Consider the following 26,124-nt stretch of genomic DNA (forward strand, 5'->3'; position numbering starts at 1 on the left):
GTATTATATAAATGTATGAACAAGGATTTCTACTGATAAATGGGAAATACTTTGTCATTAACTTATTTCACCCCTTTTTTTTTTTCTTTTCCTGTTCTTCTTTGTCAACTCTTTAATGACATCACTGATTATCGGCTTTTATTCATAAAAAAAAGTGAATATCGTAGTAAAGCACACTGTTGTTATAATTTGGATAATACCCCCTCTCCTCCCAAAGAAAGGGAATGCCAAAGAATGTTCAAACTACCACACAATTGCACTCATCTCACACGCTAGTAAAGTAATGCTCAAAATTCTCCAAGCCAGGCTTTAGCAATACATGAACCATGAACTTGCAGATGTTCAAGCTGGTTTTAGAAAAGGCAGAGGAACCAGAGATCAAATTGCCAACATCTGCTGGATCATGGAAAAAGCAAGAGAGTTCCAGAAAAACATCTATTTCTGCTTTATTGACTATGCCAAAGCCTTTGACCATGTGGATCACAATAAACCGTGGAACATTCTGAAAGAGATGGGAATACCAGACCACCTAACCTGCCTCTGAGAAATCTATATGCAGGTCAGGAAGCAACAGTTAGAACTGGACATGGAACAACAGACTGGTTCCAAATAGGAAAAGGAGTACGTCAAGGCTGTATATTGTCACCCTGTTATTTAATTTCTATGCAGAGTACATCATGAGAAATGCTGGGCTGGAAGAAGCACAAGCTGGAATCAAGATTGCTGGGAAAAATATCAATAACCTCAGATATGCAGATGACACCACCCTTATGGCAGAAAGTGAAGAACTAAAGAGCCTCTTGATGAAAGTGAAAGAGGAGAATGAAAAAGTTGGCTTAAAGCTCAACATTCAGAAAACTAAGATCATGGCATCTGGTCCCATCACTTCATGGAAAATAGATGGGGAAACAGTGGGAACAGTGTCAGACTTTATTGTTTGGGGCTCCAAAATCACTGCAGATGGTGACTACAGCCATGAAATTAAAAGACGCTTACTCCTTGGAAGGAAAGTTATGACCAACCTAGATAGCATATTAAAAAGCAGAGACATTCTGCTTTTTAATATGCTAGCTCTACTTTGCCAACAAAGGTCTGTCTAGTCAAGGCTATGGTTTTTCCAGTAGTCATGTATGGATGTGAAATTTGGACTATAAAGAAAGCTGAGTGCCAAAGAATTGATGCTTTTGAACTGTGGTGTTGGAGAAGACTCTTGAGAGTCCCTTGGACTGCAGGGAGATCCAACCAGTCCATCGTAAAGGAGATCAGTCCTGGGTGTTCATTGGAAGGACTGATGTTGAAGCTGAAAATCCAATACTTTGGCTACCTGATGCGAAGAGTTGACTCATTTGAAAAGACCCTGATGCTGGGAAAGATTGAGGGCAGGAGGAGAAGGAGACAACAGAGGATGAGATGGTTGGATGGTATCACCGACTCAATGGATATGAGTTTGGGTAGACTCTGGGAGTTGGTGATGGACAGGGAGGCCTGGCGTTCTGTGGTTCATGGGGTCACAAAGAGTCAGACATGACTGAGTGACTGAACTGAACTAAACTCAACTCCCTCTCATTAAGAGGAACTTCAATATTAAGTGAACATTTTTTTCCTTATTTTTCTCATATTTGTAGAAATAGTATGAGCTTTTCTGGTGTCAGACATCTAAAACTTTGCCTTGTGTGTTATTGACAAGTGATACAACCTCTCTGATACTCAGGTGGAACATCTGTAAAACTGGGATAGATAATGCTATGTCACATTGTAGTTATCAGGCACATTTTAAAATCACTGTAAATAGATCTCAGCTCTGCAGTTGTGTTTGTTCTAGTTGTGTGTTATGTCTCTTCACATTTTCATTTTGTTTTAACATATCAGTGTTACTTTACATCATCCATCAAAGTAAACAATTAAAGTCACTCTTTAAAACAAATATTAATTTTAGATGATTAAATAGGTTTGTGTGGAGGGTTCCTCTTGCTAATCATAGCAATTATCCTTGGTGAAAAATGATAGACACTTGAAGAACCAATTAATCATGATGTGTATTTTTGAAGCACAAATAAATCAAACTTTCAAATCTGAGATGGAATGAAAAAGGCAATGGTAGTGTTTCAAAGCCCCTTGTCATCTGATGCTACAAATTTTTAAAAAGAGGGAGAGATAGAAATTTGTTTCAGATTAATTGTTTTCCAAGTGCTTTAGAAAATGTGTGTTTGCCTAATTGATGAGAATTCTTAACTTGGATTAAATGGAAACTCTTTGAAGTGCAGTAAGAAAGGCACCTTCTGTTGAACAAGGTTTTCAAATAACCATCTGATGAGTGGGCCTCCGGTCAAAATGAGGTGGTTTTGAGAAACTCTGTGGCTAGAGACAGATGCATTTGAGCCCAGGGTGATATGCAAGGAGTCCACCCCACTTTCTTTCCTCCAAATCAGTCTTTATTTTATTTAACTTTATATTTTATATTGGAGTATAGCCGATGAACAATGTTGTGATGGTTTCAGGTTGACAGCAAAGGGACTCAGCCATATATGTACATGTATCCGTTCTCCCCCAAGGACTTCCCTGGTAGCTCAGCTGGTAAAGAATCTGCCTGCAATGCAGAAGACCCTGGTTCTATTGTGTTGGGACAATCCCCCAGAGAAAGGGATAGGCTACCCACTCCAGTATTCTTGGGCTTCCCTGGTGGCTCAGATGGTAAGGAATCAGCCTCCATTGCAGGAGACCTGGGTTTGATCCCTGGGTTGGGAAGATCCCCTGGAGGAGGGCATGGCAACCCACTCCAGTATTCTTACCTGGAGAATCCCCATGGACAGAGGAGCCTGGCGGGCTGCAGTCCATGGAGTCACTAAGAGTTGGTCATGACTAAGCAATTAAGCACAGCAAACAGCATGTTCGCCCCAAAACCCCCCTCCCATCCAGGCTGCCACATAACATTGAGCCAAGTTCCCTGTGCTATACAGCAGGACTTTGTTGGTTATCCATTTTAACAGATCATTCTTACCTAAAGTCCCCAAGTACTTGATGAAAGAGGAATGGGAAAAAATGTGCATGCTATATAGGAAACTTTTGCCGTTAAAAGTGTTATAGAAATTAGTGCCAAATGCCTAGCACTTATGTGCTTAATGATAATGTCACTGCCTGGGTTCCTGGGATACAGGCCCTGAGATGCAGGTGAGCATACACAACATTTATTTGGAGGTATTCTTGGAGTCAGCAGGAGGGGCAGAAGAGGAAGTTGGACTGTGATGCAATTACAGTGGAGGCCTCATCTGGCCATTTCAGAAGTCCTGAAGCGACTCTTCAGAACTGTTGGGATTTGCGGAGATGGGACTGAATTTTGATGATTCATGTCAAGTCACTCTTTGGGTATGGCCTTTTCAGGGACAGAAACCATTCTGTGAAAAAATACACATAGGAAAGCAGTAATAAGAAAGCTGAATCTTGACCAGAAAGGCAATAGAAAACTTGTTAAGGAGTCAAGATAAAAATGTAAGAGAGGAGAATATTTTTTGTAGCCCAGCTAGGCCCCCATAGGATAAGAGGCAGTGGTCCTATATCTAAACCCCAGGTTTGCTTCTCCATAACTTATTTCTTGTATTTGGGGATGATCAAACTCATTCTTTCTCCCTCCCCCCACCTCCTACACACACACACACACACACACGCACACACAAACACACACACACGCACACACAAACACACACACACGCACACACTCTCAGACACATACATACACACACCTCATAGGGTAATTATATAAATACTAGTCTGTTTTCTTAACTAAATTACTAGACCTGGTTATTGTTGCAGCTTGGGGGGTGGGGGAGGTAAAAATATGAGTTGCTACTTCAAAGTGATAGGCAAGACAAGATTGTGAATTATTCCAATGACAGAAATAGTACACAGAAACGGAATGAAATCTTTAAAGATCTGACTATTAAACCATGTTGGACAAATTGAACTATGAGGAATCAAAGGAGAAATTTAGTGTTATCCACCCCCCTGAAATATAATCAAATGTATTGTTGAACAGAAGGCAGTGACAGTTCCAGGGAGCAATTGTTTTTATATTCTGTAAAGAATAGTGAGTTTTAAAGTGTGTGGGTTGCATGATGTTGTGAATTATTCTAGGTCAGTATTGTTATGCATAACTGACTGTTAGGTTATTTTTGGTATATAACAGTAGCAGAAGCTTAGTAAGTAAGTGTTAGATACTCCCTCACAGATATTATGATCACAATCTGTGTAAAAGATTCATTCAAGGCAGACATGAGAATATTCTAGAGTCTAGGGGAGCAAGATTCAGTTAACCTGAAAGAGAATATCAGGCAATCAGAATCTTTGGATGTGGATACACAGAATAGTCTGGGCATCAAATCTGGGCTGGATTTTTATACCTGGTCCTTAAGAAACATGAGGAATGTCTCTAATATATTTCAGCCAAAACATATATCTTGAATCACACTGATATTATCAATGAAAGTCCAGTTCTAATATTCATTTTGATTATTTGCAAGACTTCTGATGTTGACTGTGATAAAAGTAGTTTAAATGCTTGTAGCCCCTGTGGGAGGAATCTGGCCTTTCTGATTAAAGTCTGACCTCATCCCCCATATGAATTTCTGATTGAGGCAACTGACTGCTAACACATGCATCGTATAACATATATAATCTCTGTGCTGAAGTATTTTAAAGTAAATTACAGTTTTCATAACATAATTCATCATTTTTGTTACTGAAAAATGGCTTTGGGGAAAAACAGCTTTATTTTTTTACCATAGACATTTTAACATGCATCAAATCAAGTCTCTGCTGATTCATAATCTTCAAGGTCAGGTTTCTTATCCAACTTACCTTTTTTACAGTAATCATCATAGGCAGTTGAAACATACATATGTAATAGATTTTTCTTGATTTAGGGTATTTAGCTTTAAGAATATATCTGATAAACAAGCTAACTCTGGGTCAACAAATATATTTGCCATGATTTTATCCTTGTTTATAAAAATTTTAAGTGAGACAGTTCTTTCATCTTTGTTTATGTCTTAGCTACATGTGAAATTTCATCATTTTTAATGGTCCAACTACAAAACAAAACACACAGCCCCCAAATCAAAAATTCCTTGTAAATATTGAAAAGAGACAACCATTTGGTGTCAATTCAATCATGAATGAAATGCTATTATGTGAGAACATCTCCCTAGCTTGTATAGGGGTAATGGGGCATGGATTTACAGATTCGGCAATAACTGAGAGATTGAAAAGATATGTAGCTTTTTTCCTACAGCTTTGCTTAATGAAACCCTCGGTGTGTTCAGTGAAAAGAGCTTATTGTTTTCTTTTCATGCAAATCATCTTAGTTTTTATGTTTATTTAATAGTCTGTAATTTGGAGTAATATATTCTTGTTACTTTTTCTGAAACTGTTGTGAAGTGGCAAGCAGAAAATGCTAACAGGAAATGGACTAGCAAATACCCCATAAATCTCTCCCTCTCTCCCTTCCTTCTTTCCCTCCTTTGTTTCCTTCTTTCTTTATTTCCTTCTTTCCTCTTTCCCTCTTCCTTTCTATCTGTATTTTCTGCTTCATCAATAAGAGAATTGTTGTCATCACACCTGCTGATAGAGAATTGTCTCTGAATCCATATGAGGTTGTAGGTAGACTCTTGGGCTACAGATGCCTGGTGCTCTGCAATTGGGTCAGGGCTCTGGAATGATATCCTAATTTGATATTCTCCTCCTCCCAACTTCATGGTTAAGTCCAAGGTAGACAAAAGTCATAATCCGAAACTGTTTGTCAAAATCAATGCCTAATAACTTTGCTCCTTTACAAATAAACATCTATCCACTCTACAATTTAAAGATTTAAATGAAGTGAGTCGTTGATATAACTTTTACACTGCCAGGTGAGTGTGTGAAAGCGGGTACAGCCATATCATAGGCTTCAGGTGTAACCTCATATTCTCTATACCTTTGCGTATCTGAAATACTGAATCACTGTGTTCTATAAAACAATCTCATCGTGTTTTTAAAAGCTAGAGCGGGTAATAGGAAAGGGGGAGAGGAACACAGAAAAAGTTAATCAACATGCTACTTCAATTCCAAATTCTCGTTCTAAATGTCATCACCATCAGCACTTTAAATTTATGCTTTTTACTATTTTGCAATAATTTTCTTTTCTTTACTCTTATTGATACAAGCCTTTAGGCATGATATTTATGTACAGGATTTATGCAGGATCCTTCTATTAAAGATGTGATAATTTATCTGTTGTAACTTAAGAAACATAGTTTTAAATTTTTTTCATAATTTGGTTTTGCTTGGAATGTTCATCAAAAATAAAACATAGGTATGATTCATCTCATAAAAATTAAAATAAGAGAATTCATATTATTTCAGGTATTTCTTAATATCAACACCTCTATAAATCAGCAATAGATTTTTTTCCCTAGTTTGAGGTGTAACATTCTAGGCTTAATTAAAATCTCACTGATGTTTCACCACCTGATGGTTCTATATTTGAATATTCTTCCACTTGGTTTTCAACTTTAGAAGAGAAGACTGGAGAAAAGAAAACGGGGGATATCGATAATTGCTATTCTGCTCTCTGTCCCTGGAGCACTCATTGTTTTAAACATCTCATTGAGAAATATTTCGCAGATCTCTTCCCTCTACTTGCTTTGTGTGTCTTCATATTTCTACTTGATCATTTTAAAGGAAATCGTCTGCCACTATTCTGAAGGTCATTTACCTGAAAATGATAGACAGCTCTATTCAAACAACTGCTTAGTAATCATCTATCAGTTATCACTGTTCATTAGTTCCCTGTTTCAGCATCTACGGTTTGCCTCCCTCTCTCCCTCCTCCTCCCCAGCACTTTATCAGAGAGCCTACTGATTCATTCATATCCTTGGGCTAAATTGGCCACCCACTGTGTTCCTGTTGTTTTGTGTATGATAGTGAAAAGATTTAATTGGATATTGTTGAAAAGACACCGAGGCTAACTCTCAATTTTCATATGTGGTTCTTCCCTCTTCCCTCTCCCTCTTCACCACCTCCTTTCCTTGATGAGAAAATTGTTCTCTCCATGGTAACAATAAAAAAAAAAAAAAAAAAAGCTTTCAGATTGTTGGTAGTAGTTGCAGAGAAAAGAAGTCAAAAAGGAGAAGAGGTTTAAAAATGAAAAGGGAGAGGAAGACAGCTGGGAAGAAGACTTAATGTTTCTGAGTGGGTGTGAAGGGGAAAGAATATAGCTGAATGAGCGAAGCTGAGCTAAGGGAAGCAGCTGTTTTGTACCCCAGAAGGCAGTGCCCTTTCTTTTCATGTGGACTGTCACTCCCCAAAAGATAAGGAATTTATTTTGAAATTTTTCCAGGATTCACTCCTGAAGAGTGGCTTGTTAGAAAACAACAACACCCTGATTTCCTCAGGGAGTCATCGTTCATTAATTGAAAAAAAAAAAAGGTATAACATTTCTGTGAGCTCCAGTTTCCACTTCTTAACAGGGACGTTCACATGGGCTTTTGGAAACAGGACAAAGGCACTGCAACAATATGCCTGTCCCACCTCTGGATGACTTTGGTTAGAGCAGGTTGGCCATGAAAAGCAAGGTTCTCATTGCTTTTGGCATCCTATGTTTTCTAGGTTGTGGAATTGTGTAACCCTTGTCACTAACTCTCAAATAGTATTGAACCAGCCTAAAGAAGTCTACCATATAGCGACAAGCCATTGAAAGCTAAGTGACTGTAGAACCATTGTGGTACACTGAATAATGGTTCCCCAAAGATATTCATGTCCTAACCACTGGAACATGTAAATATGTTATTAATACCTTACATGGTAAAAAGAACTTGGCAGAGAAATTAAGGATTTTGACATAGGGAGATCTTCACAGGTTATCCTGATGTGCTCAGTGTAATCAGAACAGTCCTTATAAGAGAGAAGGCAATGTGGTAATACAAGCAGAGTCAGAGAGAAAAAGAGAAGATGGAACACAGGGCCACAAGCCAAAGAATGTAGGTAGCTTCTAAAATTTGGAAAGCCAAAGAAGTGAATTCTCCCCTAAAGACCCCAGAATGAATACAAACTCTTCTCTTTCACCTTGATTTTAGTCCCTGAGGCCCATTTTCAGACTTCTGACCTCCAGAATTATAAAATAATAAATATAGGTTGTTTTAAGCCATTAAGTTTTTTTTTTTTTAACCGTTTCTTACAACAGCCATAGGAAACAAATATGACCATGAACATTTAATAATAACCAATTTTGCAAAATTTTAATTGAGCTTTCTTTTTTGGAGTTTATTTTTCTTAAATGTACAGAGTAAAAATAGGATATTGAGAAAATGTCATGATCCCTCCATTTTAACCATAGAAATACATATTTCCAGTATTTAAAATATTACAAATTTGAATGCAACTGTGGAATAATGACAATAAAGCATACAAAAGGAAAAATGTCCATTTGAAAATGAAGTTGGAAAAAAAATGAGGATTAACTGATTTTTTTTTCTTTTTCTGGATTTGTTTAACCCATTGTACTCTGTTTTAATAAACGGCACTGTAGTGAAACATTGATGAATTCCATGGCATGGGAAGCACAGTCTCTGGAGCAGGAAAGTGACTAATAAGTTTGAGAAGAGTAAGTTTATAAAGAGGCCTTGTGGGCATGTGGGCAGGGCTAAGACTAGGAGTTAGACAAACTGGGTACTAATGCTTTTCTACTCCCGACTGACTGTCTTTGGAGGAAATTATTAATCTTCTCTAAACCTGTTCCTCATGTGTAAAAATGGACATAATATCTAGCTAGGTAAAGTTGTTGTCAGGATTAAAAAATGATGTTTTGAAAACATCTAGCCCAGTTTCTGCTATTACACATTGTAGCTACTTAAGAAGTTGTTGCTATATCATATGGAGGAAAACATTGGGAAAGGAGGATCTAAGCCATTTTATTCCACCTCCACCACCAGTTAGCTTTGTGGCCTTGCATCAATTATGTCATCTCTCTGTTCCTCATTTTCTTTGTCTATAGAGGAGAGTAAAAGTACCCAGCTCAGATGGTTTCTGGAAGTTAATATATGTAAAGTGCTTAGGACAATGTCTGGCACATAGAAAACACACAATATCTAGTTGTTGTTGTAATTGTAAGAGTTTGAATTTTTGAGGAGTGCAGTGACAAGTTTGTGCAGATATTTTTAGCAAATACTGTAAGTGGATCAAGAGTAGGGGCCAATGATTACTATTAAGATTACAGGCTGGATACTTATTCAACCAAATCTGCTCAGTCGGTTGCATCTCTTGGATTCCCTTTCTTATTTTTTTTAACCATCCATTTGTGCTGCCCACTGTGCAAATACTTGATGTGCATGACTCTTCTAGTAACTCATGTAGTATGAGTTCCTTTTGTCATTACTTGTGGATCATAGCATCATTTTTGTGAAGCAAAAGCTTGGAATTAGCTTTTGCCTTTAGCCTACCTAGCTTTGTGAAGTTTTAATTGAAGTACTGACCTCATTAACACCTGCTTTGGCCACTATCTTAGAGAAAACTTCCCCTAAAAATGAGGTTGATCATTAATGTAACAGATAGATAGAGAAGGAGGGAGAGGGAATTGAGACTGAAGTATCAGAAATTGGAACCAACTTATAGTACTATTTACTTATTATCAGTTTCTGTCGCTGCCTAGTCTTATGCCACTAAAGTGAGGCAGCAATGGGTGAGCAATTTGACTCACCTCATATAAATAAAGCAGAGAAAAGTGGATAGTTAGAGTATTCTTACTGCAACCTTGCTCCAGGGATACCACTGCTTTTAAAATTGCTTAAAATTTATTGAAAGGAGTGTTAATAATAAGTATCCATCCCAATAAAACAGAGAATTAAAGTTAACTCTTCCTTGTAATGTAAACAGCTTGGTTAGGTGTGAAGCATTGCAAAAAGCATTTAAGAACTGATTACGCTTGCCCTTGGAGCAGCTCTAGTAGCTCCCAGATAAGAAGTTGTGTGCATTTTCTGATCAAATAGAACATAAAGTTTCCATAGTCCTTGGAATTGGCTTCATCTGAACCATGTGTTTGCTTGGAACTATGCCACAGAAAGCAATTCGCCCTAAGCTGGGCTCCTTTCAGGCTGCAGTGTGAGTGTGTGATTTACTGACACAGTGTGCTAATGTAGCCCCATTTTTATAGGATGAGAACTAGTCCAGTCTCTAGGGAGCTGAAAGGGAGAGCACAGCTTGTCCCCATAGAATATGTCCCCTCCTTTAAAAGCTATCACAAGGCAAGTTCCAATTGAGTTAAAGGCTGTTGTGCTCCTACAGGGAAATATATTCTATTGTAATTTCTACATTCCCCCAGTAACAGTCTGGTCTTTGTTTACTGAAGAGAGCTTTTATGTCATAAAATGGCATTTTTTTTGACAGAGAAGCAGAATCATTGTTTTATTATAGAAATTTTCCTCTTACACCAGCAAAAATAAATAGCTGGGCTCTTAAGCTCCTGATCAATGTCTGACACCTCCTACCCCCAGCAACACCTCGCTGCAAGTGTATTAACACTCGGTAATAGCGACTCGACTCACCTACCAAGAAATGATCTCCATAAATGATTTACAACTAAGCCATGACTTAAACACATAGCACCCAATCAAGGGCAGATTTTTCCCTTCCCCGGTCACATAATTTCTGAGAAGAAATAGATTAATGTTGGCCTCAGAATATGCAAAGTGTGGTTTCTATTTTGAAGCATGAGACCCAATTGTTAAGCTTTTATTCCTTATATATATGTCCCAATCTTACACATCAAACCATGTTGATGTGAAAGTATGATATAAATTTGTGCATACCTCACTTCTCTGTTTGAATCTCACCTCGCCTTTGTGAGTGCACTCTCTCTCTCTCACAAGCACACACACACACACACATATTTTCCACTTGCTTGTAAAACTCAAAGAGGTTTCCAAACCATTAGGATGGCATTCTTCAGCACCACATTACTGTTCCTTATTCGTGTATTGTCTTCACGTCATAACACTCAAAACAGAGTGAAGCTGGATGGTTGAAACCAAATGGACTAAAAATATCCTACAATATTTCCCAATTACTATTTCTATAAAGAAACCTGGATTATCTATATTTGACTAATTTGACTAAGGTATTTGAATTCTTATAAATATATTTATTGCTTTAATCTCCCCAAGATTGGTTGATATAAATGTAATTACCCTCATTTTACAGACAAATAAACTGAGCCCAATTCTTTCCCTCTCTGTGCAACATGAATTGAACAGCTGTGCCAATTATTTTGATAATTCAAGTCTTAACATCTACCATTTGAAGATAGGAAAAAAACATTTGGATGCTTGAATTATACCATTTGAGTGTGTACATGAATTTAATCACCTCTAGATAATTGTTCATTGCTCCACTTTGCTTGCCCTATACAGGTAGCATCAATGAACAGCAACATCTCTTACTCTGCCTCGGTTTATTGATGGCTGCAGTTGGCAATAAAAACCAAGGTTCTTGTATCAGTACTTAAATAAGCGGCATCTCTAAAATGTTTTGAAGACATGGAGAGGCTGAAGAATTTTTAGCACAATCATTTGTTTGCTTTGACTCATTTTTTTTTAAGGGATTAGTACAGTACTTGTCAAGTAACAGTCAAGCTCTCTCCGAGAAACGAGAGTATTGTCTGAACACTTATTTCCCAAAGATAGTATTATATGGCTGATGCAGTAATAAGACTAAAAAAGGGACACTGAAAAGTTAGGTTCACAAAATGTGGCACCATAATATTCTATTGATAATTCTTGTTACTACTGATACTAATCTTTAAAGTTATGTTTCTGGAGAAATCCCAGTTCTCATATTCTGAAAGTCTCTATTTATTCTTAAAGATTCTTTTAAAAAATATTTATTTATTTTTGGCTGCGCTGGGACTTCGTTGCTACATATAGACTTTCTCTAGTTGCGGTGCGCGGGCTTCTCTAACTGTGGCACGAAGGCTCAGTAGTTGTGGTACATGGGCTTAGTTGCTCTGCATCATGTGGGATCTTCATGGACCAGAGACAGAACCCATGTCTCCTGCATTGGCAGGAGGATTCTTTACCACTGAGCCCCCAGGGAAGCCCCTCCATTTATTCTTTAGAGCAAGAATTTAGGAGTTTAACAAAGTATTCTGAATGCTTACTTCTTTCTAAACTGAAACCACAGTCCCTTTCTACCCTCATCCTATTTGATGTATTACAAATAAGATAGAAAATCTGTTTAATAATTCTCTGGGATAGTTCTTTACAAGACTGGGGTTGAATTTATTTTACTTATATGCAATGGGGTTATTTTTTCCTGAAATAAAAGGATGCCTCAGGCTAAATTAGAAATGTTTTGTATGTTTGCATGACAGGAAATTTAGTCAAAGAGGAGATAGATGAGATTTTTCTTAGACTGCTGCAATCGAGTTTTTCAGTCTTCTCCTCAGAAGGACTTTGGATGCAATGGTGCAAGGTTAAGAGTTCTAAAATGCCACTTTTATTTTGGCATTTCTCTTTTCTAAGACCTCTAAAGAGTCCCCATTGCCTTCAGTGTAATGTCTTTATTCACCTCGTATTCACAGCCTCAGCCTCTTTGCCCAACTTGATCAAAGTCATCATAATTTTCTGCCCACTACAAAGCTGTCCTCCTCACTTCTGCCCAAACACCCTAGCATATTCAAACCTCCATACATTGGCTTGAGCTCAGTCCTTGTCCTGGAATCTCCTCTCTCTCATCGCTAGGTCATTATGGATCCCATTCATCCTCCCAAGTTACAGTCCAGGTTCCTGGTCGTCTGTGACACTTTCCCTGAACATGCTCATATTAAAATCCCATTCTTCAGAATCTCGTTAGCAGTGCGTCTGCAGTCCGTGGACTCTTGCATTTGTCATTTACATATGATTTTCCGTTATTGGCTAGCTGCCTGTGTGAGCACACCTGGGTAGACCTGAAGGTCGTCTCCCTAACTGCATTGCAAGTTCATTGAAATCACTAGGGATGCTCTTTTATGCCATCCTATCTCACCCACAAGATACATGCCCCACTCTGCTGTATTGTTCATAGAATGCTGTCAAATATTTCCTGCCCGTTTGATTGACCAGTGCTCAATTATCTGTCATCTCTAGCATCCTTTATCAGGAATTTATATAGGCTTTGGACAACATCTTTTGGCAGCGAAATCAGAAGGTTCTGTACAAGGCAAAATATTAGAAACAATGCTCTCAAATAGTTACATTTCACTATTCATGTTATGTAATTTATCCTCCATTTTATTAATTTGGTTCACTTATAATTCAATCTGCTGAAAAGGGTACTCTGATGAGATAAAAGAGAATTTATCTTGACCAGTTGAAGTTAAAATGATTCTGAAATGGTGTTTTTCAAGATAGAACAAGAAATGAATAATGCAAAGCTTGAGCAGGAATAGTTCTAAAATATGTGTATTGTAAAACAATTTCAGTTTTTCCTTTCTTCTAAAATAAATGTAGGGGTAAAAAACCACTTATTGTATTGGATCAAATACCAAAAGCCTACAAATGTGATACATGTGACAAAAACTGATCTTAAAACTGCCCCAATTATCCTTTGTCGATATGCTAAATTTACAGAACAATAGGGTTTCAAGACATGTGAATGATGGAGAATAACTAATAGATCTAATGTTGAACAGCTAAAAATATCAGCACCCTTTCTGTCAGCTTAGAACTGTATTTGCAAATCATTATCAACAAATTGTAGTCTGAAGTTCTTTCTTTTTGACTTTGAAATTATATTTCAAGATCCCCAATTTAGTCCACATTATTTACTTACTGGCTTGTACAACTGAAATGAGTTTTCATTTTTGCATGTTAAGGATTTTATGAAATGGCAAGTAAATCAATCCTTCAAGTTTTCTGTGAGAGAATAACTTGGAAATGATCATCATAATCTCTTTTTCAACAAAAAGAATTTATATCAAAAATAACATACTAATATTAGATTAATTTGTATCATACCATTATAAGAAAAGTTTGACATTTAAGAGGCTGAGGCACTTTCCTTAGATATCTACCACATTTTTTGTTTATAAAGTTAGCAAAATGATCAGTAATATTTATAATACATGCAATGTTCAAATCATTTTCACACCCAGGGTGGAATTTATTTGGTAATTATCTTTCTTGTTTCCTATTTCTGTGTCCAGTCAATTGGTTAATCAGCAATTTTATTTATGGTTATCTGTTGACTATATTTCCAAGAGAGAACTAAGAACTTCCAAGGAAGGTATTTCAGCCAGAAAGAATAAGGTGTCCAATGGATTACAAAAATCTTGACTCCTGTAGCTTCAATTTTTCTAGTCTTTATTGTTTCCCATTTTCTCATGCTAAAATCCAAACTTTTTAAAAAGCCCACCATAAACTACCTCCATTATCTGTGCCTATCTAAGCTTATCTCCCATTATTTCCAGCGAATCCTAGACACCAGCCAACTCAGTTGAGACTTTGTTTTTCATATCCTTGCCTTTACTCCTGCTTTCCATTCGCTAATAATGCTGCTCACCCCGTGACCTAGCCAAATCTCCCAAGGTTCAAGGGCTGTGTGAACCATTTCTTCCATGAAGTCTTTCCTGAGAAGTCTCATATATGGTTCCTCCCTTCACTGATTCCTTTTAGTGGTTGTTTTTATCTTTACCAACCACTTTGGTACTTTTGCTTGACAGTTTCTCAGATCCATATTCTAACTTCCTATCCTACCCTGGGAGGCCAAATAGCATGGGCAACAGCAATGGACCTGCTAACCCACTTGTTGTGTCTTCCTAATGGGAGGTACTGGTGGAGCAAAAGGTGCCAAGAGAGTGAGTCCAGAGGTGACTAGGTTCCCTGACTGACAGCCACAGATCCTGTCAAGGTCCCCTCCCTGCACCTACTTCTCAGATTCTGTTAAAGGCTTCCTATCTCAGGTTTGTTTGTTTGTTTGTTTGTTTGTTTTTCTTTCTTTTGTAATATAGTTAAACTTAATTCAGATTTTTCCATAAGAGCACATGGAAAACCTGAACGAACTTTTTGGCCAACTGAATACAATGTTATGCTAAATGCAGATGTATAGCAAGGTAGATCAGTTATACATTTTATAAATGCACTCTTTTTTAGATTCTTTTTCCACATAGGCCATTACAGAGTATTGAGTAGAGTTCCCTGTGCTATACAGTAGGTCCTTTTATTTTTTTTTATCATTTTAATACACTTATTTTTTTAACTTTTTTTATTGGTATATAGCTGATGAACAATGTTGTGATAGTTTCAGGTGGACAGTGAAGGGACTCAGCCATGCATATACATGTATCCATTCTCCATCAAATTCCTCTCCCATCCAGGCTGCCACGTGACATTGAGCAGAGTTCCTTGTGTTATATAAGTCATTGTGGTTATAAATATAGCAGTGTGTACATGAGTAGGTCCTTGCTATTAAGAGTTATCCATTTTGTATGTATTAGTGTATATGAGCCATTTCTTTATTGCAGGAACCCTGACTGATTCCGTGCTTAATAAGTTGGATAGTTCATTTCACCTCGTGTGATCCCATTTCATGTTCCTGTCCCATTGAATCATACCTGTATAATAATTAGATCAGACTATATGATAGCTATACTACATTATACTATAGCATAGGTATCCTAAAATCATAGCTTTTAAGTAGACCCTGAGGCCAAATTGCCTGTATTTGAACTTCTACCACTTACTAACCCATGATTCTGAGCAAACTTCTTTTTTTACTTTCATTTTCCTTATCTGTAAACTAGGGATAATAATAGTACCTACCTCTTAGAGTATTATGAAGATTAAATTAAGAAATGTTTTATTTAGAATTTTGTACTTACACAACAAGAAATGTTTCAAGCATTTTATAGATATTAACCAGTTAATTCTCTTAACAAACTTAAGAGATAGATACTCTTATTATTTTCATTTTGGTGGTACAAATGAAGAAGAACGTAGTTAAGTAACTTGCTGAAAATAAGAAACCAAGTAAATGGCCCCCAAGATTCAAACTCAGGCAACCTTACTCCAGAATCCATTCCCATAACCACTAATCTATGGTAGATTCTTCTGGTGCATAGTAAATGTCGAATGACAGGTATTGTTATTATTATTATTATTTCTCACAGTATTGGTTCTTTATGAGCCTTTAGTTTTTGCTAGATTATGAGTTCCTTGAGAAAAGAGGCCAAGTTTTATTTTTCTCTGTGTATTAGCTGAGTGCTTGGCATTTAGTTGCAGGTTAGTAACTGTTTGTGAAAGTATTAGCTATTTCCCATGTATTTCCCAAGGCCACCCTCAGATCAGATCAGATCAGATCAGTCGCTCAGTCGTGTCCGACTCTTTGCGACCCCATGAATCACAGCACACCAGGCCTCCCTGTCCATCACCAACTCCCTCAGTTCACTCAGACTCACGTCCATCGAGTCTGTGATGCCATCCAGCCATCTCATCCTCTGTCATCCCCTTCTCCTCCTGCCCCCAATGCCTCCCAGCAGCAGAGTCTTTTCCAATGAGTCAACTCTTCCCATGAGGTGGCCAAAGTACTGGAGTTTCAGCTTCAGCATCATTCCTTCCAAAGAAATCCCAGGGCTGATCTCCTTCAGAATGGACTGGTTAGATCTCCTTGCAGTCCAAGGGCCTCTCAAGAGTCTTCTCCAACACCACAGTTCAAAAGCATCAATTCTTCGGCACTCAGCCTTCTTCACAGTCCAACTCTCACATCCATACATGACCACAGGAAAAACCATAGCCTTAAACTAGACGAACCTTTGTTGGCAATGTCTCTGCTTTTGAATATGCTATCTAGGTTGGTCATAGTTTTAGGTAAAACTGATATTTAGCTAAAACTGGAAATGGAATTTGAGCTCTCAGCAGCCATTATTGTTGCCAGAACCACAGGTTCCCCTTTTGATCACAAATTCTTTTCTCAGACAATTCACCTCTTTCCTGATAGGTCCCCCTGTTCACGTCTATCACCACAATGACTTTGCTTCTCCAATACCACTAGTCCTGAAAGGGTCCCATCTTGGACAACTTACAACCATCCTATTCTGCTTTTCTTGACCAAAAGAGATATTTTTTGCCCAAATATGTATCTTTTAGCTCCATGATTCCTCCTTACAGAAATTTAGAACAAGTTCTCAGGAACTAAGCAAGAGGCGTTTGATTGACATAATTTGCATTTAAATGTGTTCTTCACCATCACTAATTAACTAGTGTTTCAGACAAGATATAGTACTCAACTTTTATTCTCTGCTTACTTCAGGGTTGCCATCAAGATTGGCTACATAATTTGTGAGCCCCAGTGAAAAATGAAAATGCAGGGCCCCTTGTTAAAATATAATCAAAAAAATTCAAGATGAAAACATGCATTAGTTTCATGTCCATGAACCTGGCCCAGCTCGAGGTCCCTGCCTACCCAGGGCAATTCTGACTCAGAAAAACTGGACGTTGTTGGACTTAGCTTTGCTGTCTTTTGTAGTCCAAAAACTTGCCCCAGAGTTCCTTTTGGTATGTCTTTCAGAAGTCCTGGTGACTTACTTTGCTGTCCAGTGTTGTTGAGCTACAAGTGTAGAATGGAACCATCACCATGTAATACATATAAATAATCATCTTTTCCTTTGGTTCAATTTTAGGCCCAGTGGAAATAAGGGTCATGCTCTTTAAAAAAAAAAAAAAAAAAAAAAGCAGCATTTTTTTTAAACGCCATACTAATTCACTTAAATTGAATCTTAAGAATTATATTAATAATGTTCAGAAATTATGAACTATACATCCAGGTGGTATATTATCTGGGTCTGAAGAGTTAATGAGAGGCTTAGGGACTAGAAGGGCAAAAGTGGGTGTATTAGTTGGGGGTTGCATTTAAATGTCCTAAGCCAGGATTAAACAGCAAATTATTTTAGTAGCGAAAACAGCTATGTAAAATGAAATAGACAGGAAGCCTGAGAAGATGGGATAATCATTAGACCAAAATGCAAGTCTAACCTAAAATGAAGGAAAAAAGAGAGAGAAAACTGGGTAGAAGTACCCCAGTGTGCAACCTGAGGAAGGATCAGCAAAGCTCTCAGGAAGACATTGAGCTCAAGTCAGCCAGAGGAGCCCCACGCCTCCTAAGAAAGGCTCTGCTTTAGTATCTCCATTACACTCAGTCCTTGGTGGGGAGCAGTCCATGGGAGGCTTGGCTTCTTCTCTCCAACACAGTGATGGATTTCTAAATGCAGCAGCTGAAGTCCTCGATCACTTAGGTCTCAGTCATAAAAGGCTTGCACATTCTTCTGGCCACCACAGCGGGTATTAGCAGCAATGGCCCTTAAAGACCTGAAAGCATAAAATTACTAGAATAAAACCAAAAGAAAGCTTCTTGACATTAGCTGGGGCAACTATTTTTTGGATATGATGCCAAAATCACAGGTAACAAAAGTCTAAATAGACTAGTGGGATTGCATCAAACAAAAATGACTGTGCACAGCAAAGGGGAAAAAAATCAACAGAATGAGAAGGCAGCTTTTGGAATGAGAGAAAGTATTTATAAACAATGTATTTGATAAGGGATAAGATCCAAAATGTATAAGGAACTCATACAACTCAGTAGTAAAAATAATAATAGTAATAATTATCAGATTTAAAATTGGGCAGAGGACCTGAATAAACATTTTTCCAAAGAAGACATCCAAATGACCAACAGCCCTATGAGAAGTACTCAACATCACTCATCATCAGGGAAATACAAATCAAAATCACAGTGAAAATTACCTCACACCTGTTAGAATGGCTATTATCAAAAAGACAAGAGATTACAACTGTTCATGTGGCTATGGAGAAAAGGGAACCTCCATACACTGTTGGTAAGGAGGTTTCTCAAAAGATTAAAAGCAGAAATACCGTATGATCCAGCAATCTCACTTCTGGGTTTTTATCTAAAGGAAATGGAGTCAGGATCCCAAAGAGATATCTGCACTCCCTTGTTCACTGCAGCATTATTCACAATGGCCAAGATATGCAAACACTTTAAATGTCCATCAGTGGATAAAGAAATTGTGGTATAGGTATATTTACATTGGATATTATTAATACTTAAGAAGGGGGAAATTCTGCCATTTTTGATAGCATAGATGAACTTAGAAGATATTACACTGTGAAATAAGCCAGATATAGAACAGCAAATACTATGAAGTCTTACTTATATGTGAAATCTAAAAGCAGTGGAACTCTGAGAAACAGTAGAATGATGGTTGTCATGGGCTGAGGGTAAAGGAAGTGGGATGATATTGGTAATAGGCTACAAACTTCCAGTTATAAGATGAATAAGTTTTAGACATATAATTTAAAGCATAGAAATACTAATAATGTATACTTGAAATTTGCTGAGAGTAGATCTTAGGTGTTTTCATCACACACATGCACACAAAAGGTAAGTATGTGAGATGGTGGATATGTTAACTAGTTTGATCGTGGTGATCATTTCACAATGTATACATATATCAAAACAAATTTTATACTTCTATACACATTTTCTATTTGTCAAATCTACCCAAATAAAGCTGAAAAAAAAATCTGAAATATAAAGCTTAAAATTTATACACCAAAAAATTGTATAATTTAGACAAATAAGCCCCAAGGACCAAGTGAGCTCTACTACTTTTAGAACACTCCCTTTGATACCCTAAATTTGGTTAGATATCTCTGCTGTATGCTTTAATAACTCCTTGTGCCTTTCCTATCATAATACTCCCTCAGTTTATTATAATTGCTTGTTTACTGCCTGTCCTCACTACTAGTTCATTTTTCACTTGAGAAGAATAATTTTTCCTCCTTCACTGCTATATCCTTATGACTAGCTCAATGACTGGCATAACATAAATACTTAAAAATATTCACTGAAACCCAAATTGGGGTACATTCTACAAAATGCCTGGCCCATGTTCTTCAAAACAGTCAGTGATAAGAAATTCAAAAGGCAATGAATTATTTCATATTAAAGGTGACTAAAGAGATACATGAGGCTGAACCAGTAAATGAAAGGCAATTAAAGGAGTAATCTTGATATTATGAATAAAGGATGTAGATTAGATTATAGTACTAAAGCCGCATTAAATTTCCTGAATTAGAAATTAAGCTGAGATTATATCAGAGAATGTACTTGTTTTTCTTAAAAATGAACACTGAAGTATCAAAAAGACATGCTATCTACAGATTATTCTCAAATGGTTCTGAAAACAAATGTAATATTACATACACAGATACTATATATATATGTAATGTTAGAATGATAAATGATAAAATGTGGCAAAATATTAACAGTGAATCTAGGTAAAGGGTACATGTGAATTCTTTGACCTTTCTTATGACTTTTCCATAAGTTTCAGATTATATAAAAGTAAAGTGAAGTGAAAGTGAAAGTCACTCAGTCGTGTCTGACTCTTTCTGACCCCATGGACTATACAGTCCATGGAATTCTCCAGGCCAGAATACTGGAGTGGGTAGTCTTTCCCTTCTCTAGGGGATCTTCCTAACCCAGGGATCAAACCCAGATCCCTACATTGCAGGCGGATTCTTTACCAGCTGAGCCACACACAGGAAGCCTATATAAAAGAAAAATGCTTTTTAAACGATATTTCTTGAGTGAATGAAGGACAAAAGGCTAACCACAGTTAGAAGGTGCTTATGTGAAGTTACCAACTGAGATGCTGGTAGAACATTCAGAGAAGTAGGGAAGTTCTGCCCAGCAGGAAAATATCCAAGTCAGCTTACAATGCACATGAGAACTGAGGAAATGGAGAACGATAAAGACAACTTTGAATCTGGCCCATCTATTTGCAGAGGTAGCCTAATGCAAGAATAGAAGCCAGAATTAAGGTGCTCAGTGAGGCAGTTGAAAGCTAGACAAATTAGCATCCTCACAGGTAAATCTCTTTCGATTACTAGAAAGACTAAAACTTAGAACCCACCTGACTTAAATGATGATTTTCTTCCAGACAAAAAGTAATTCTGTAAACTCTCTCACCTTGTCAATCTTTAATGTTAATTTTTTAAAGTTGTAAATAAGAGTCTAAGATCTCCATTTTTACATAATATGTAAGTTGGATTCATGCTTATTTCCTGAAAATGGCAACAACTGAAAATCACCATAGGCCTTTGTTCTAAGTTTAACTATGTGAAGATTGTTGATTTTTGTAGAAAAATACTAAAAATATAACAAGTTTCTGGTTAAGGTCTTTGCTTAGACATATAAATACTAAATATTCAACTACACATATAGAGTTTTCTATTGGAGTATTATTTAGGTAGAATTTCATTTTAACAAATGCCATTACAAAGTGTAATTCTTTCTAAGAGTCTAAAATGACCTACTTTTGGTATGCATGGCTCCATTGTTTAGCTGCTTTTTCATAGGATTGCTATTTATAACCACTTCTCTCAACCCTGGGGAGACTTAGTAGGATTAACGACTTCTGATTCACTTTGTATTTGAAGATCTTTTTTTTTTTTTTTCCTCCATCTTTGCTCAGCTAGTGGAATCCATGATGAATTCTCATCTCCAAGGGGTAAGCTGTTTTTAGCAAAGCCCGGTAGCTGGCTTATGACTCCTTAGAAATAGCATTGATTCCTTTCTTTGTGCTTGTTTCTTCCAGAATGATAGATCCATGTAGATGTGCTCAATTATCATGCTTAGGTACTGTTAAGCATGTAATAGTTTTAGTTTTATTCACTTAAGTTATAAGTATCTGTTCTCATATAAGAAAAATAAGCATAATTAGCATTCTACTGGTTTAGTATGACAAATATAGACCACTAAACCCAAAATAAAGCATTTGAACAATGGAATACAACTGGAGGTCAAATGAGGATGAAGATTAGAGGAGAAAGAGAGTACCATTTGCTACCAGATTGGGCGCAGAAAATGGAATTTTGTAGATGGATATTTTGGAAGTGGGTAGTATGAGTAATGATTAGATCCAAAGTGTGCTCTCATCTGTGGGTAGCTCAGATGAAGGTCATTGTATTTGAGAATTTATAGGATTATGAAACTAAGTTGTCAAGTAAAAGAAATTGTGATAGCAAATAGAGAACACTCAAAAGAAAACCAAATGAAAAGAAGAAATAGTTGTTCCTCCCATTGCGTGCATGTGTCCTGTTTTTTAGCAGGAAGATCTTTCAGTCACTGTTTGTATACTATCTTAACAAAAAACAATGTTAAATGAATGTCATATTCAAGTCCTTCCCTTTAGTTTTGGAAAGAAAATTGAAGAAAATTCCTATTCTGCTTTACTGTGAAACCACTGTTTAATTAGAATATTCAGTTCAGTTCAATCACTCAGTCATGTCCGACTCTTTGCGACCCCATGGACTGCAGCACACCAGGCTTCCCTGTCCATCACCAACTCCTGGAGCCTACTCAGACTCATGTCCATCGTATCAGTGATGCCATCCAACCATCTAATCCTCTGTATTCCCCTTCTCCTCCCGCCTCCAATCTTTCCTATTGGCATCTCATAAATCCCATATATATAATATATATTCACACATTATTATTATTGTACAGTTTCTTTTTTTGAAATGGATGTTTGTCCATGTTGACCAGAAAGTAGGATAGAGCTATAATTTTGTTTTGAAATATTTTAGAAAGGCATAGTTTTATTGCAGTCATGAATCTCCTTGGATTTTTAAGGAGGTTGCTTCAAAGGATGTCATTAATAATCTTCTCAGGTGCTTACAAAGTATGTGTCTGTCAGCAGAATTAGAGAATCACCCAACTAGAGAACAGGTTTCACAATACCCTGAGACCTATTTTGTTCATTAGAGAGGAAAATGGCTTGTTTTAAGTCTAAATTGACATGCTTGCTAATTTCATCAGTAAAAGCTGTTCATTGTGGTCAGGTTTAATTTAGAGCCTGGTAAGGTTCAGATTAGAGTTGATCAAGTTACTTCTACAACAGACTTCTTAAACGAACTTTGTAATCCTAAAAGAAGGGAAAAATCATAGCCATCCTTGGGATTATATATCTAGAATTTAGATGCAAAAAATGGCCTGGTTGTTTGAGGATGGGTTAATATGAAATCAAAGGAAAATGACAATAAGGATCATCTTTGCTATATAAAAATTTCCAAGTGTCAAAAACACAAATTTTTCTTAAATTGCATAAATCATGCCTAATGTATTTATTTACTACTATGTCCATAAGACCCGAAACAGTGCCTAGCACTTGATATTTATAAAATGAAAGAATGAGTCAGTAAATAAATGAATGTTTGTACTTTGCTAGCTCTGGCTCTTTGCATTTAGAGGGGAAGATTTGAATTTATGGTTTCTGGGTAAGTCTATTTTTCAAAAATCTATTATTGAATGTATTATACATTTATGAGTTAGGAATTCCAAAGTAACTTTTCGGCTTGCTGTGTCACAGATGACCAGAGTGTAACATTCTAATCCTGGAAAGTATCTTTTGTAAAATCTGTCTGTGACTATATGGTTCCTACGTTAGAATTTGTTCAGGACTCTCCAACTGACTTATGCCACTTACTTCAATAGCTGTCTTTGGCAATTTGTTCCATATTTCAAACACACTTTTGTGTAAAGAAACCATAAAAGTTAGAAACCTGAAAATTGGATTTTTCTTCTGAGCAATCGCAGCTTACAAATGTGGAAAATTTGTTAAAAGTTAACCCCTTCAATTTTTCAATACAGAGAGGGGAAAATGCTCAAAATAGATGGGCAATGTTTGGGTAAGTTCTTCCCATTATTTTAATAGCACTAAAAGCAATTGAGCTCAAATCACAGGCCTATTTCTTACCTCTTCACAAGAGAAACACTACAGAATGATCAAAACTTGGCCTTTCTAAATACAAAAGTCTTTAGAAAATCAGCACCAGTCAAAGGGCACAGTAGATAACTAATTTCCGTGAACTTTACCATCTACCACATTTCACCTCTTGACTTTCATTGGCCTCATGTGGTTGTAGAAAGAGCATAAGATTTAAAACCATGAAGACTTCTGGCTTAGTTTTTTTAGTGTGGTTATTAGGAGAATAAAAATGAGGAAACATGTGTAAAACATCTGTCACATAGCAGTTTTAAAGTAATGCTAACCAATAAAATGTATTCAGTTTTAGTACAAGGACAAAGAAAATACCTTACTTTTCCCAAACTTCTTTGAAAATATCAGTGGAGTTTTGGCCTTTTGTATAGAGAGAATAGATGATAGAGGCAATAAATTGACACTTGAGGGAAAGAGAACATTGCTACCTATAAAGTATATATTGTATGGTCAGGCTGCTCAAGATGGCTGTTCTCTTGCTCTCTGTATGTCCCTGACTGACCAGTGCCTGCATCACTTCTACCCTCTGCACATGACTGACTTTCCTATGTACAGTACCTGGTGCAGGCCCTGACTGGTGATTGTGTTTATCAAAGACGCAATGAGGGGCGTGCCCTCTACTGGTTTCCCTGATAACTAATGAGCCCATCTGATATCATTTCTCCTGTAACTAGCCATACCTCCTCCTCTCCCCAGTGAAGATTACCCCCACTTGCTACCCACCTTCTGCTATACATGGTAGGGTGTCACCCCAGGACCTTGCTTCAGACATGTAAGCTCCCCCATCCATTAGACCACTGATGCCTCTGTCGCTGGCTCTGGGCTCTTTTTTCAGTCATGAAGTTGAGCAAATGCAGGTTTTGTGGATCTGTGGGTGCAACCCAACATATATATATATATATATATATATATATATAAATAAATATATAAAAGATATATATATTCCTCCATACTGAGTTCTGATATATATGAGGAACTGATATATGCAGGAACTGACACACACACACACACACATATATATATACTGATATATACGGAGGAACTCAGTTGGAATGTTATCTTTCATATATATATATGAAAGTGAAAGTCGCTCAGTCATTTCTGACTCTCTGAGACCCCATGAACTATACAGTCCATGGAATTCTCCAGGCTAGAATACTGGAATGGGTAGCCTTTCCCTTTTCCAGGGAATCTTCCCAACCCAGGGATCGAACCCAGGTCTCCCACATTGTAGGCAGATTTTTTACAAGCTGGGCCATAAGAGAAGTCCGTATATATAGTTGGCTTCATTCTCTTTGGTACTTTGGTAAAAGCAGTATTAAAGTCAGTTTTAATACAAAATACAAATACTAACTTCTAGTCTGATGCTTTCTAAGCTTGCCTGATCATGAGCATTAGAAAATTTGTTAAAAATGTTGATTCTCAGCCCTCCTTAGAGCCCATTCACTCTAAAGTGAGGCAAAGGAATCAGTTGAATCTTACTAGAGTCAATTTTGGGAAAAGATTAATTTAGCTCATCTACATCATCTTCTCATTTTATAGGTGAGAAATTTTAAGCACAAAGAAGTTAAATAAGTTCTCTCTCTTAAATCACTTCTCTGTCTTTTCTGTTTCTAAAATATACACCTCAATTTTGACACTGCACAGCATGAGATTACAAGTATAAATAGCCATCAGTGTCTTAAATACATTTTCATAATTTAGAATTACATTGGTTATTCGTGGCACTCATATACTGGTGTACGTAAACCCAGGAACACTGAAATGACTCCATCTAAGCTCTTAACTAGTGAAGCAAACCCATAATCAAGATTTTCACTTGAAATATTTTTGGTATCGAAAAATGAAACACATTTCTTGTTAAATTGCTGTCTGTAAAGCCTAACACATTAGAGATTTATATCTAATAACACCTTGTTTTATTTCTAAAAGTGCCTTGGTTGGTTTTTGAAAATTACCCATAAAAGGAGTGCACAGTACTGGAGGAACTCAGGATTGTTCCATTTGTTCCTTCAGGCAACACTGCAGGACTTGGAGCAGAGGCGCCCCCAGTTGGAAGAACTCATTACTGCTGCCCAGAATTTGAAAAACAAGACCAGCAATCAAGAGGCCAGGACCATCATTACTGATCGAAGTAAGTCTTTCTTTTAACAGGCACGTGAAACTTAGGGAAAGATGTATGAAAAGCTTCTGTGATGACTTAAGTTCATACACCTCCATTATGTTTATAAAAATATTGAGACTATTGTAACTAAGGTTTTTCAGTC

The 26,124-nt window shown here is 37.0% G+C and overlaps 1 protein-coding gene across 6 annotated transcripts in view; it reads left to right on the forward strand.

Annotated features, from left to right (window-relative positions):
• DMD (dystrophin) overlaps window positions 1-26,124 on the forward strand; it is a 2,671,852-nt gene that overhangs the window by 1,994,310 nt on the left and 651,418 nt on the right. For all 6 annotated transcript variants that reach the window (XM_070365439.1, XM_070365442.1, XM_070365443.1 and 3 more), the window contains one exon: window positions 25,874-25,991. In XM_070365439.1, coding sequence (XP_070221540.1) covers window positions 25,874-25,991 — 118 coding nt within the window. The remainder of the gene's footprint in view (window positions 1-25,873; window positions 25,992-26,124) is intronic.

This window comes from Bos mutus, chromosome X (genome assembly GCF_027580195.1).
Source record: "Bos mutus isolate GX-2022 chromosome X, NWIPB_WYAK_1.1, whole genome shotgun sequence".
In the NCBI taxonomy this organism is placed as follows: Eukaryota; Metazoa; Chordata; class Mammalia; order Artiodactyla; family Bovidae; genus Bos; species Bos mutus.